General features: G+C 38.2%; 1 protein-coding gene across 7 annotated transcripts in view; it reads left to right on the plus strand.

Annotated features, from left to right (window-relative positions):
- The window catches only part of DLG2 (discs large MAGUK scaffold protein 2), a 660,722-nt gene that overhangs the window by 351,689 nt on the left and 295,041 nt on the right, over nucleotides 1-13,992 (plus strand). For all 7 annotated transcript variants that reach the window (XM_059823460.1, XM_059823481.1, XM_059823437.1 and 4 more), the window contains one exon: nucleotides 8,682-8,818. In XM_059823460.1, coding sequence (XP_059679443.1) covers nucleotides 8,682-8,818 — 137 coding nt within the window. The remainder of the gene's footprint in view (nucleotides 1-8,681; nucleotides 8,819-13,992) is intronic.

Below are 13,992 nucleotides of genomic sequence, written 5' to 3' on the forward strand. Positions count from 1 at the left end.
TTCTGGGAAATTTATTCCTAATTAATTTGAATAAATGTAAAAATATAGAATAAACACAACTTCTAATGAGGCTCTGAGTGTATTTTCCTAGCTTGCTGTTTCCTTTCTTTTCAACTACATCTGAAGGGAATGTATCTTTAGGGATAAATATATGCAGGCAAAAAATTCATAATGGGAAAAACATTTAACTGCAAAACTGAACAGAAAAGAAGGGATTGTTTTCATTTGCACGTTAGAGAATTTTTTTACAAATTTCTACAAATAGCACTGTAATTTAACAAGATGTGTTTTCAAGGCTTTATTAAAGATTAGAGAAAGATTAGCTTTACTGTTATGGTAATGTAAAACCAATGCTTTACCTACTGTACCTACAGCATGATTGTTTTTAAACATGCACTCACTGCCTTGCAGGTGTGTTAACGTTTGCGTCATAATCTCACTTTCCCATTGTCTCCTCTCTGGCTGGAAATGTAAACAGTTTTTTTAAGCCAAAGAGTGTAACCCTGTGTCCTGGGAACAGATTCCTTTCTCTCTTGTTGTAACCCAACAGATTTGACTGCAATGTTTGATTTCGATGCCCAAAAGAATGAAAAAGCAGTTAGAAAAGAGTTGTAATTGTTTAAATTTGCCTCTGAGGCCAGAGCAGAGTAACTCAGCAAAAAAATCCCTGAAATATCCAGAAGACTTTTTTCTATACTGTGGACTTTTCTGCGTTTCTGACTTTTGTGGGTCTCAGATGATGTTGTTGAACCCCTTGCACCCAAAAAAGCTTTCTGGGACATCCCAGCACATAGCTGTTTTGGAACAGGTATAACAAGCTATAGGTAGCAGCATGGTAGCCAAATTTTAAAATTACATGTTTCCTAATGGTATGGATAGCAGTTTGTAAAATTTGAAACGGAGACTGCAAACCTGCAAAGGTATGGAAATCAGCCTGCCATCACTGCCTACTGGATCACCAGCCAGCACCTGCTACCATGGTCTCTCCTCCGTTGAGTTTTAGCTGGCTGCCATTCTTCCAAGCCTTTAGTCCCTAAGAGCTGTTTGGGGTAGCATGAATGCATATATGCACCAGTGTATTGAAGACATTCTAATCTCTGGGAGATCATTATCTCTGTTCTCTCTATCTCATCAAGCAAGCAGTGAGAACAGACTTCTGTAGATTCCAGCACTGGGCTGCGCAGCAAGATTGTGTTACTATAGTGTTTTAAATTCAATTATATTTTTCTTTTTATTAAATTAAGAATAGTTAAAATTAGAACTAACTACTTTATTGAAATTTATTTTAAAAACTTGAATTTGCAGTGTTTAAAATTTATGCAGGTAAAAGCAGATGAAAGATGAAAAATTTTACTGTTTACTTTCTACTAAAAACTCTGACCAAAATCTGCCTCTATATGGAAAAGTTCTAAATCCTCTCTTGCTGAAGTTATGGAAGGGTTCAGTCCCTCAGAGAGACGCGTCAGTGTTCCTGTGCAATCAGTGCTTATTTGCAAGGAAAGGATTTTCTTTGCCTGCTGTATAATCACAACGGCCAGACAGTATCCAGTCATAGCACATCTCATGAGCACATGGGCCATACTCTGTGGAAGTGTTGTTTGCACTCTCCAATTTGATCCTCAGTAGAGGCTATATTGAAATCTGGCATCTCTGTTGGTTCACTACTATGGAAAGGTGATGCACTGGCAACCAGAATGTAGGGATTAATGAAAATAATAGCTATAAAATGGCTGTGGGCAAGACCAAAGGAACCATGTAACAACTGCTGGATAAATAGCTGAAGGCATGAGTATATAATGACACACAGCATAAAGGGGACAATAATTTTCTTCTTGTGTAAAGTGGTTTCAGAGAATATTCTTACCTGGCGGCACTGTACATAATTTTTATTCTATCTGACATCAACTGGGAAATAACCAAAACCACTAGATATTTCTGCAAAAAAAAGTCAAAACAATAAGGAAGATGCTTGAAGTTTTTAACCCAAGGCCATTAGAAAGAAACACTAGATAATGATAGGCTCAGTTAGATTTGTAGGGGCTTGGGCCTTTTTCCCGGTCGAGGCTATTATCAAATAGTTGGTTACAAAAAGAGCCCTCTGAAGTGATCTAGAAGCAGGGTCTGAAACAGGAATTAATGATGGCAATGAAAGTAGGCAGCTTTTAAGTATGTTATGAATATTAGTTAAAGTTTTATGAATCATACTGTACTTTAGACTGACTTTTTCATCTGCAGAACAAAATGTAGTCAAATTTTATTCATGGAAGTCCTTCTGGTATAAGCTGTCACATGAGTCAGGAATAGGAATTGTTATAAGAACTCACTCAAATAAATTGATATTTGAATCTACCCCTACAACACGAAGGAGACGAGATACATAAAGTGACATTTCCTATGTTTGGGATTAACAGTTTCTCAGGAATTGATTCATGGGGTGAAAAATAAAGACAGAAGGAGAGAGCTCTGCAGAGGAAGATCAAGATCCGTCCCTCCTTGTAACATTGTATAATTATTGTGAAACATATTTTAATCTTTGTTTTGTAATGTATTTCATTTTTGTGCGTACCAAATAATAAAGGAATCTGCTGTCAATAATGAAGACTAATCGTAAGTCACAGCTATAACAAGCATATTAAACTTCCACAATTGTGGGGTGCTGCTTTTAAATATGTGCTATATATCTCCTCCAGGAAAACTAGAATTGGCAGCTAGAGGCTTGAGAAAAGGGGCAGGGAGAGATATTCCCTGCTGCTTCTCTGTTTATAATTAACTTTGTTTCAGTTTGTTTCTTCATATAGCACTAGATATAAGTGTGCTACCTGTCAAAACAAGTCAATCAAATGATAATCAGTCAAAGCATTTATATTACCCATGTTCCTTTCCTCCCTCCAAGTGGAATTTGATTAATTAGAAACCTGGTTGGACTTCATTGCTCCAGGTTTGACGATTTCATTGGTAGGTTCACCAGTATGATACTATTCTCCCTTTCAGGGGAAAACAAAGACTATATAGATAGTGGCTCTGCAAGCTTAAGTAATTTCAACAATAAAACAACACTGAGATACATTTTTTGTAATTGGGTGTTGTGGAAGTGGCTGGTCTGTGGAGAGGCAGGAGCTACCTCAGTTTGGGTTCCTCATTGCCTTGTCCAGTTGCTCGCAGGAGCATGCATGGTCAATGTGTCACGTCCCACAGCACAGCCAAGCTCGCAGTGCCGGGGAAGGTCCTCAGAGGGGCAAGTTGTTGCATGGGTATTTTCTGGTTGTACTATATTGTTTTGCTGCCTGAAAGTTTCATAAAATCTGAGTTCATACAGTGTTCTGGAGCAAATCAGCTTGTTTCACACCTGTAGAAAATAATTGTGGCAAAAAACGATGAGAGATCATACAGGAAGGGAGAGTGATATTTATTAATGAAATCTCCAAATAAATTACCTAGTTATGCTCATTCTCTCACACATTTCATTCACTCTCCATTTCACCCACATCCTCACAAGCCCCAGGATGCATGTGTCGAGATGATCTGGCTCACTTGTGTGTGACACAAAGCACATGGGCCATTGAGCCCTTACCACATCTCTTTGCATTTTCTTGATTGGCAACCATGGACTAATTTTTGGACAGATGATTTATACCCTCTATAAGTCACCTGTTGTTATGGGGTGGTCCTTTACATTGAATATTTCTTTCTTCAGTCTCTAAGTCTTAGACAAGGTGGCTGCTCATTGCCTGTTTTTCTTCATTTAGTAAACACGACTTTATTGCTATGATCTGCTTTCCTGTTGGGCTTACTGTCAAGAGAATATCATGTCATATGCTGTAATCTTGCTGCCAACATCCCACTGTTATGGTACAGGGTCTTCTGCTGACAAGACACCTGTGCTGTGGTCTTTACAGAGTCCAGACATTCTGTCCACACTTGACAGAGACAACTCATTCTTAGTCTTATTGCTAGGAACGTTCTGTATTGTCAATACACATAATTTCTCTAACCTTTGTTCTTTCTTCTAGTACTTACACACACATTTCCATTCATATTCATTTGTTTCTAGCCTAATTTTTCTATTACAAGTCCTACACATTTTGTGGCTTCACCAAGCTACTCTGTGTTCAACTGGTCACTTTGTCGGCTGTAAGGTATACTGTGGTAAAGCCAGGAATCCAGCATTAGGAATTATGCATTTTATGTCTCTAGAGCACACTGTTTTGATTAACTACCTGCAAATCACACGCTTCTTAATTACATTTTAAGGTTATGACTTAAATGCTACTTTCTTTAGCTTCCCCATTATTTGGAGGTTCCCAGCTAGGACTGTGAAACTTGTGTTGGATTTACCCACTAAAATCCTCGTTCTGTTTGCTGGCTTAAAATAAACTCGGTTCTCTGTGTAGTGTAGTAGCAAAATGCAACATCCCATTTGGGTTATGAGTGAGAACTTCATTTAACTTCATTTCTTATTACAAAGCTAACGTTATCTAGCTGCAATTGATCTTCTAGGCTCCCTCTCTGGTTAGTGGAAAGTGATACGCTCACAGCGTGATTCATTCACTGTGTCTTAAACAGTGATTTTATTATTATCACAGAAGCACTTGTTGCTGGACTAATCATAGGGGGATCCTCCATGCCTACTGTTTACTCAAAAAGTAGTTAGAAAATGTGTTTTTACTAATATAGTGATGCATTTAAAACGTGTATCTGGTGCAGCAAATAATGCAAAATAGATGCAAATAGTCACTGGTTACTTTTTTCTGAAATAGATATGATTGAGACTTGGGAGGCTTTTGAATTGTTTTGGCTGCAACTTTTTTTTCTTTATGGCTGCATTACCCTTCCCCCAGCCCCCTTCCTCTTTCTGATAACAGTAAGGTCTCCAGTCTCATTCCACTATTACACATTATTACCCACAGGACCAGCTCCTGCATTTGTGGAACACAAAGGCAGATGAATTTTACAAATACCTATCCAGTGGAAATGGAAGGAAATAGAGTAACTAAGCTTCCCTAGTTTACACATTGACCTAATCTTACATGTGCCTATTCTCTTCAGTGGTTTTGAATGAAGCTGAGTGTGACTTGGATGTACACCAGTATTAAACCCAGTTCTCTTTCCTTTTTCCTCTTGCAGTAGTTGTCCCTTCTTCATAGAACCATAGAATCATTGAATGGTTTGGGTTGGAAGGGACCTTTAAAGATCATCCAGTCCAACCCCCTCCCATGGACAGGGACACCTTCCACTGGATCGGGTTGCTCAAAGCCTGGTCTGACGTGACCTTGAACACTTCCAGTGATGGGGCATACACAACTTCACTGTTCCAGTGTCTCATCACCCTCATCGTAAAAAAATTATTCCTTATATCCATTCCAAATCTACCCTCCATGTAATTCCCGTTGTGAGGAAATTGGGCTCTCTGTCCAAGCTGAGGTGTTGCTGTGAAGCAGATTGCACATGAGCAAAATAGGAAGTGAGACGGCAAGCATTCCTCAAAGCAACTCCTGATCTTCTGTGTTCTGATGGCAAAGCCTTCCTAACCACAGGAACCAATAAGAAAGAGGTTGTGCAATTAAATATGCTATTTTATTTTGCTTTTTTTTAACTCCATGGATCAATTAAAAGGACCAAGTATAAAAAACATATCTTGCTCCCTGTGTTCCTAAATGTTTGAATGATTCTCTGTTTTTAAAATAGAGTAAGAACCTGATATGAGACTAACCTGATGTAGCTAGTGACAAGAGGGATCCACACCAGGGATGCACAAACCTTTCTGAGTTCTTAAAACAAAACAGAAACCTTCAGTCTGAATGGAGGTGAGACTCTAACTCAGGTTGTGAACTTTTATAGCACTGATCTTCCCACCCACATCTTCCCACATCCAGCCCCCAGCCTTTCAGAAACCAGGACTATGATTCATTTCATCTCTTTCAGATGCCTCTTTGAGATGAGATGAATCATGCTTTAAAAGCCCCTAATGAATGTGCATTGATTATAAAGGTAGCATAAAAGATTAGCATAGTTGTCTGATGTCATTTGGCCATATGAATCCTACCCAAAAGTTTTATTGCAGTATACTTTCCTAGTGCCCTAGCAATTAGCATAAGTTATTTAAGAAAAATTAAATGGGCCATTGTTCTGTTCCCCATTCTTCCCAAGAAGAAATCTTTTAAAGAAGGCAAGTATGATGAGGCAATGGAACTAAATCATTATCGATAGGAAAGCCACAGAAAATCTTTCTCTTTCTCAGTTGTCTCTCCTACCCACTCTCCCTTTTCTCCCCACAGTATTGCCCCGTCTTGTTCTACTCTTTTAAACCTTTTCATACCCAGTGCTGTTATTTTGGATCCCAAAGGCAGACCCTGCTTACAAACACAGTGTAGCCCCATGCATTGTAATGCAGCTACATTTTATGTAGACTAGAGAAGCAGAAAAAGTTACTCATTTCATCATTGTAAACTTCACTTTTGTAATGGGAGTAGCATGTTTTACTGCTCTTTTTTTTTGCGGTTTCATACGTCAGTTGTGATACGACCATGCAAACACCAAACACCAGAATCCCACTCAGCATTGCAGAAAATGGAAGGGATTATCTTTGCTGCTATTTGCTTATCTTGCAGCATGACCAGGCTGAATTAGGAACCCCTTTGCACAAAATACAGACCAGCTATGTGGCCAGAAATGACCTTGCCCTTTACAAGCGTATGGTGTTAATAAAGGGGAGAGGATTGAAGCATACCATAACCTAATCTTCCCAGGGTCATGCCCTAGGTGAGCAGTGGAGCTGAAGAAAGCTCTCTGGCTGCAGTCTAGCCCCCTCATTTTCTCTCACCATCATTCTGGAATGCTCTCAGATCTTCACTTTACTGGTAGAAATGTATACAGATTTTTTTTGATCAAAAGGATTATAATTATGTCACCAAGGAACATTATTCAATCATTGTTCTTTGTCCACAACTAATGTTTTAAAGAAAATTTCCATTCTTGATGTTTTCTTAGAATACCTTTTTTGCTTCTTTGTTAGGAGTCCCAGGGTAATGAACAAATTCTTCCATGCTGAAGAACTCATAATCTTTTTATCCTTGTAGTTGTCCTGGCAGTAGCGCATAAATAGTAACAGTGATCACCAGCTTTAGCTGGAAATTAAATAAAGCTTTATTTTAATTATCCCATACTTCTGAATTAATTTCATGTGTATTGTTAATAGTTGTCTTAATTAATTAAGTAGTATTTCAATTTGACATATAACTTCAGAGGTTTCTTTTTGTAATTTACTCTTTTGGCACTATCCATTAAGTAGTCCATTAAGTTATCTGACCTCATATCATTGTTTTTAAGGTAAAATAATGATCAAATGAAATAATGTGAGAAAAAAAATCAAAAATATTTAATTCACTCACAAAATCTTATCTCTGTACTCCTACAGCTGCTAAAAAAGCCTGTGGATATTAAATATACCCTCTCTTAAGTTTTATTGCCCAAGCAGTCAGGCTGGTGTGTTTGCAATAAAATGCCAAATCCAGGCAACTTGTTTTTCACTTGTGCATTTTACTGCTCAGGCTGCAGCTATTACTAACATGTTTGTTTTAAGAATGACTGAACAGCATAGATTTCATAGATAAAACTAGTGTTTATTCTCTAAATAGATATAACTATTCTGTATAGCTAAAAGAGTAATGCCTGGTTGAAGCAATAATCTAAGCAGGTTATTGTCAGTAACAGCTTATTTATTCAGCTGGAAGTTCCCATTAGCTATATGATCTATGAAAAATTAGCTGTAATAAGTAGATTTTTATGGAAATAAAGCACAATAGTTTCTGTCTTTTCTCCGATTGAGAGATAAAAATGTTGTTATAAATGCAAACAATGATTTGTCTGTTTATGCAATGTGTCAGAGGATAGAAAAAGTAGGAAAAGGTTAAAACTGACTTTTTTCTTTCCCCCCAATATCTATTTATTTTGCATTCCTTTTCCTGAATCATAATCGGCATTTGTTATTGACATTGTTCCAAAGTTTGGCTCTTTGGGTGTTTATCTAGAAGTTTCACAGATCGCTGAACAGAAGCTATATAAGTACAAAGGACTATTGCTTTCTTACTTTTGTATCCATAGCCAAAGATATTTGTGTCCTAGAAAAATATGCAAAGCAGATTTAAACCCAAATATCTACTTGGATATCTTTCACTTTCACAGAGCCTTCACTGTCGTACTACAGAAACTTGCAAAATCTGCAGTACACCTCTCCAAGTATTTCTTAAATTGTGTGGACAATCAGAATACCTTTAATTTTGTTCTGATAGACAGTGATGTATTTTATACCAATATTTAACAAAATAAACTACAAGCTTCAGAGTTTTATTGCTAGTCATGGCAAGTTGTGCCATAACTTCTTGACATAGGCTGCACTGGCCCCTGGCAAGGACAAGCCATGGGTATAGAGTCATTGCTGGTTTGATTCTTTTTGTCTCTACCTTTCTATAATTGTACATGACAAAGAATTTCCTTAATTTTTTCTATCCCTGACCTTCCAGGGAAAGTGAAAAAGTATTGACCCGACAAATATCTCTTATGTTGCTTCTATTTCTGTTAAAAATACTGTAATTGTACAGTAGATTGAATATATGCTACTCTTGCACTCATCTTTAATGTTATATATTGTATTGCTAATGGTTTGTTTTCCATATCTTCTCCAGGTCTGGGATTCAGTATTGCAGGAGGTGTTGGAAACCAACACATCCCTGGGGACAACAGCATTTATGTCACCAAGATTATTGATGGAGGAGCTGCACAAAAAGATGGGAGGTTGCAGGTTGGAGATAGACTTCTTATGGTAAGTATGACAAATTTAAATCACATTTTATTTGGCTGAAAATTGTTTCATGTAAGGAGTTTCATTCGCCATACATCTTACTGGAGGTAACCATTACAACTTCTATAATAATTATGAGTTTTATTTCCAGCATCTTCATTTTTTCCCATTCTTTATGCGTATTTCTGAGACTGCAGTTAAAAAAGAGTTACTCTGGAAAGCCAACATTTTAAGAAGAGAAGGCAATGGGTTATATTGCTTTGACAAACCTTTAACTGAGAAGAAAATAAATGTGTTACGCACATCAGCGACAAGTCAAAATGCACCAGAAAACTTTAAAAGAAGATTTTAGACAAACTGTTCATTACAGCAGTACTGATTCTACTGGTCGTTTTAAGAAAATTGAAAGATGTGAAAACTTTCACTTGTAGCCGCTGTCAGTGGACTGTTACATATATTTCAGTATATGTAGGAATGTTTTATGTATATGTTCCATATAGACATTAAAAAAAAATACGTTTTCCATCTTTTCCTTGAGGAAGTGTACTTATTCTTCTGATGGATCTCACTTCAGGAAATTCTTCCTGATATTTGCAGTGCTAGTGCATTGTTCCTTGCAGATAATTCTTTCCCACTCACAGAGTTTGTTTAATTCTTTGTTGAGGGGGAAATCCTGACCCTGGTGAATCAGCAGAAGTTAATCTATGTCAAGTTGTATTCATGTCAATGCATTTGCATAGATTTCAGCAGGTAGAGAAATAGTTTTTGAATGATTGCCATGAAAAAAATGTACTGCAGTAGCTCTGTTTTGCGACATGATATCTAAGCAGTAAAAAATTGCCATGACATTTTTTTGCTGCCTGCAAAACTGTGCCTAATTGAGGTTTTCTCTATTTGGCTAGGGACACAGTGTTCCAGACATGTGTGAAGATGACCATTCATTTTATATAGGGTATTAAACAGGACTGGAAAGTCACTTGGTTGCTGGGTTGGTGACTCTTTGCCTTTTTTTAATTAACCCAAGTGGATAGATAAAACAGCTTAAGGATCAAATGGTGTTATCAAAAGCAAAGCAAAATGAAACTAGAACTTGCAATTTCTTTGGCATTTCTTCTTTGCAGGTTCTCAGCACAGTAAAATTCAAGCCACTGTTGTATAATGAAATTTTGGCTCATTTTTCTATAAAAATGTGTATTTGTATTTGCCAAATTTGCACCTTATTTGGTTACTTTGCACATTGTAGTAAATCTGCTTATGTTCAGCTATTGGTTTTTTTCATTATGAGAATTCCTCGCAGTTTTTGTGTCATCTGTAAATTTTTGTTACCTTACTCTTAATTTCTTCCAACTCACTTGAGGTAATAAATAATATATCCAAAAAAACCCAGATGCAAAAATCCTACATTCACCATCTCCAGTATAATTTAATCAGGATGAATTTGAGTAGAAAGATAATTATTTTATACACCACTATGTTTAAATTAATTCTTTCCAGATTTTTATAGGATTTGTCTATTAGGCATCTCATCTCAGTCTTGAACCTGTGATTCATTGCAGTCAGATATAGATGTTTCTTCATTGCGATGAGTTTACACTCCTCAATCTGACTTCTGAAAATGAGCAGAGGTCATTCTCAGTGTGTTTGATGTCTTTATACTGCTTTCCCTTCAGTCTGGACCAGTTCGTTACTTACCGTTATCTCCTTTTATCATTGCATGTAAAATGAGCAAAAAAAATCAATCTCCACTAGTTATGTACTTCCAGATCAAGCTTTTCACAGCTGCATAAGAAAATCCCAGTCAACTCACTCTTTGTATAGCTTAACCATTACATTTTTGGAGATAAATTTACAAGATCAAAATCTATTTCTAAAATTCGTACTGATTACAGCCATGTTTTCCGGTTCTCTCCAACAAGACACCCTGGTTTCTTTATAACTTGTGTACCTTCAATATTTTTTCTCTTCTACTTTGTGAAGTATCTGTCAGTTCATGGCAATATCTTCATGTTCCTTTGTGAAAAGTGAGTGAAAGAATTCATTACTTTCATTTGGCAGTGTATCAACACAATATTACCCTTGTCATCTATACAGTCCTACTTCTGCTTCACTGATTCCTTATTGATTATATATTTGAACACTTCCTTCTTTTTTTTTTTCTTCTCAGAAGTGCATCCTGTCTTGATCTTTGTTTTTTCCATCATTTCTCTATAAAATTTACCAGAATTTGTCATCCTTGTGAAATTCTCAGCAGCTGCTACAGGGCTTGTTTCATTTTTCTATCTGTGTTCTGGTAAGTTTGTGCGAAATGCTTTCAGATCCCAAAGAACGTGCAAATCAAATGCATTAAAACTTAAGATGTAATAAAAAAGATGTTGCAAAATCAAAACTAATATTGAAATGTAAAACAATTAGGTGCCATCTGAACATTTTGCAGCTTGACGACCCTACTGTTATTAAATGCAGATTGCTAATAGTGTGTTAAGCATTCAGAAGATGTATTATGTAAATACTGAGCATTGTGAGTATTGTGAAATCTGTACAAGGGCATGTTATGCAGTTACATTTCTGTAGCACTGAGCCTGCACTTAAGGCTTATTATCCTAAGCACTTGCACAGGAAAATGCTCCATTGTAGGATAATCCTGAGGTGCCCATTAGGAAAATTACTGGAGGAAGCATAAGAGTGCTTAAGCTGAAAACTGAACTCAGTGGTTTTTCTAGGTATATGTGAAAGGAATAGACCAGAGCTCTGCTGTGAAGACTTACAGCTAGGAGAAAAAGATTCCCTTACTATATTCTGGTGGTAACGACTATGGTAATGTCTACTGCTGCTGGTGGTAATGCCTGCGGTGAGAATATGACTGCACTGGGTGTTTCAGCTAGGTTGCTTCTCTTTGCACAGGAAGGGAGCAAAGGGAAATCACATACAGAGCACCATAGGCTAACACGATAATTCAGGGGCAGCTATAGGGCCAGATCAGGTTGCTCAGGAATTTATCCAGCTGGATCTTGAAAATCTCCAAGGATGGAGCTAGCACAGCCTCTCTGGGAAACCTGTTCTACTGCTCAACTGTCCTCATAGGAAAATACTTTTCCTTATAGCCTGTTTGACCCTCTCTTGTTTCAACACATGCCTGTGTCTCTCATCCTGTTACCACATGCCACTCTGAAAAGCTTAGCTCTGTCTTGAAGACCTTCCTGTAAGCACCGGGGATCTCCTGCTAGTTGTCCCCAGAGGAGCCCCTTTTCCAGTCTGAAAAAGCCCAGCTCCCCCAGCTTCACCTCACCAGGCCAGTGCTCCAACCCCAGCCATCCCAGTAGCACTCCCCTCAACTTGCTGCATTTTGTTATCTTTCCTATAGTGCGAGGACCAAAACTGAACGCAGTATCTAGCTAGAGTCTAGTGAGTGGCAACTGCTGAGGCATAATCCTTCCCTGGATCTCCTGGCTCTGCTCCTGCTCATACAGCCCAGGATGCTGTTGACCTCTTTGCGGCCAAGACACACAACTGGCTCATGCCCAGCTTGCTGTCCACCGGGAGCCCCAAGCACCTTTCCATCGAGCTGCTGCCAGGCTGTCAGTGCCCAGCCTGTGCTATTGAAGGGGGTTAGCCTGTGCCAGGGGCAGGACTTACTATTTCTCCCTGTTGAACATCATAAAGTTCTTGTCAGCCCCTTCCTCCAGCCTGTCCAGGACGGCAGCCCTGTCCTCGAGTACATGAACTCACACTCACAATGAAGTGTCATCTGCAAACATGATGAGAGTGCGCTCCTCACGTCTTCCAGGTCATTGTTAATGATGATCAAGAAGAGCTGAAACATGGTTTAAGTTATTACCTCTCAGTTAATATTTACTTTCTTTTATCTGATACCATCATTTCACTTTGGAAGAGTTTATCTGCAGAATGGATAAATGAGAAATCAGTATAAAACTGTGTGTTTTTACTAGTACAAACCAACACTAATAGCTAGAAGCAAGGTATTCTTCAGGGAAACCTCTAAAAACATTAGGCTTTAAAAGAAAATTTAAGTTAATATTTATCTCTTATAAGTATTAGCTTTTCAAAAATTTGTCTCGTACACCAAAATACCCTTGCCTGTTTGGGCCATATCCTGTTGCTTCTTGGCCCATGTAGTCAGAAGTGATCAGACTTTTGTGGGGTTATTTACGCTTATAGAAAAAGCGATGTTACTCACATACCAAGACATTTAGTTTGATTCTGTTTTCTTGCTGAAAACAGAAGGAAGAAACAGGAGTCACTTTCCTTTTCAGAAATTTAGGCTTGCTTTCTACCCAATTCCGTGCTGAAAAAAGCATATTATTGTTTGGTGGTTTCATAGGGCTGCAGTGGGGTTGTGTTTGCATAACTGTTGATATGTTCCTTACAGGATTCCTCACCAGTATCTGTTTATTTCAGATTGTATACGGATGCAGGATCATGTTTGTGTTAAAGTAATCAGAGGGTATCATTTAAGATGCATCTAGATTAGCATTTGGTTCTGATCAGTAGTGCTCTTTTAAAGTGATTTTGGCAGTCTTGTGGGATGGTCTTCTAGAAAGCAAATTGGATTTTTTTTAATGAAACTGCAACAGAAAATGTGATGCAGGAGCATTCCTAATTAGCATTGCACTGCGGCTGCGAACAGGCATTTTAGTCAGCAGACTAGATGTAATGCGAACTAACCCCCCTCAAAGATGTTTAGCATGGATGTCATATCACCCAGACCCCCTTTGCTGTGGATCGCTCCTAGTGCACACATTCTTCGCTCAAGTAGGTGCACCCACAGATCCAGAGCTGCGCTGCTACGCCAGTTGATGGAGTACAGGCATTAGCCAGTTAGACTAAAAGGAAGAAAACGGTGTGAATAGGTAGTGCCTGATCTGTAGGTTGTACTGGCTGACTAGCACAAAGGAAACACACTAGAAAAAATATACTCCGAGGGGGAGAGTGAACTAGTACTGAACTAACTCAGGGGGCTGGGTGGCTGAATCCCTTCTGATGCAGCGCTGGGCTCTGAGCCAGATTTACACTGTCATTGGCTCTGGCCTTGCAATGCCTTACCTAGCATTCAAATGTAGATTTGCTAGGATCGGTCTTTGGAAGGTACCCTAGCAATGAGCTTCCCAATTTATTCCTTCTAATGATAGTCTCATCTGGTTGTTCCTTCACAGTTGTATCATCCTCATGCCACTTCA

The sequence above is a fragment of the Gavia stellata genome, chromosome 1 (genome assembly GCF_030936135.1).
Source record: "Gavia stellata isolate bGavSte3 chromosome 1, bGavSte3.hap2, whole genome shotgun sequence".
Lineage (NCBI taxonomy): Eukaryota > Metazoa > Chordata > Aves > Gaviiformes > Gaviidae > Gavia > Gavia stellata.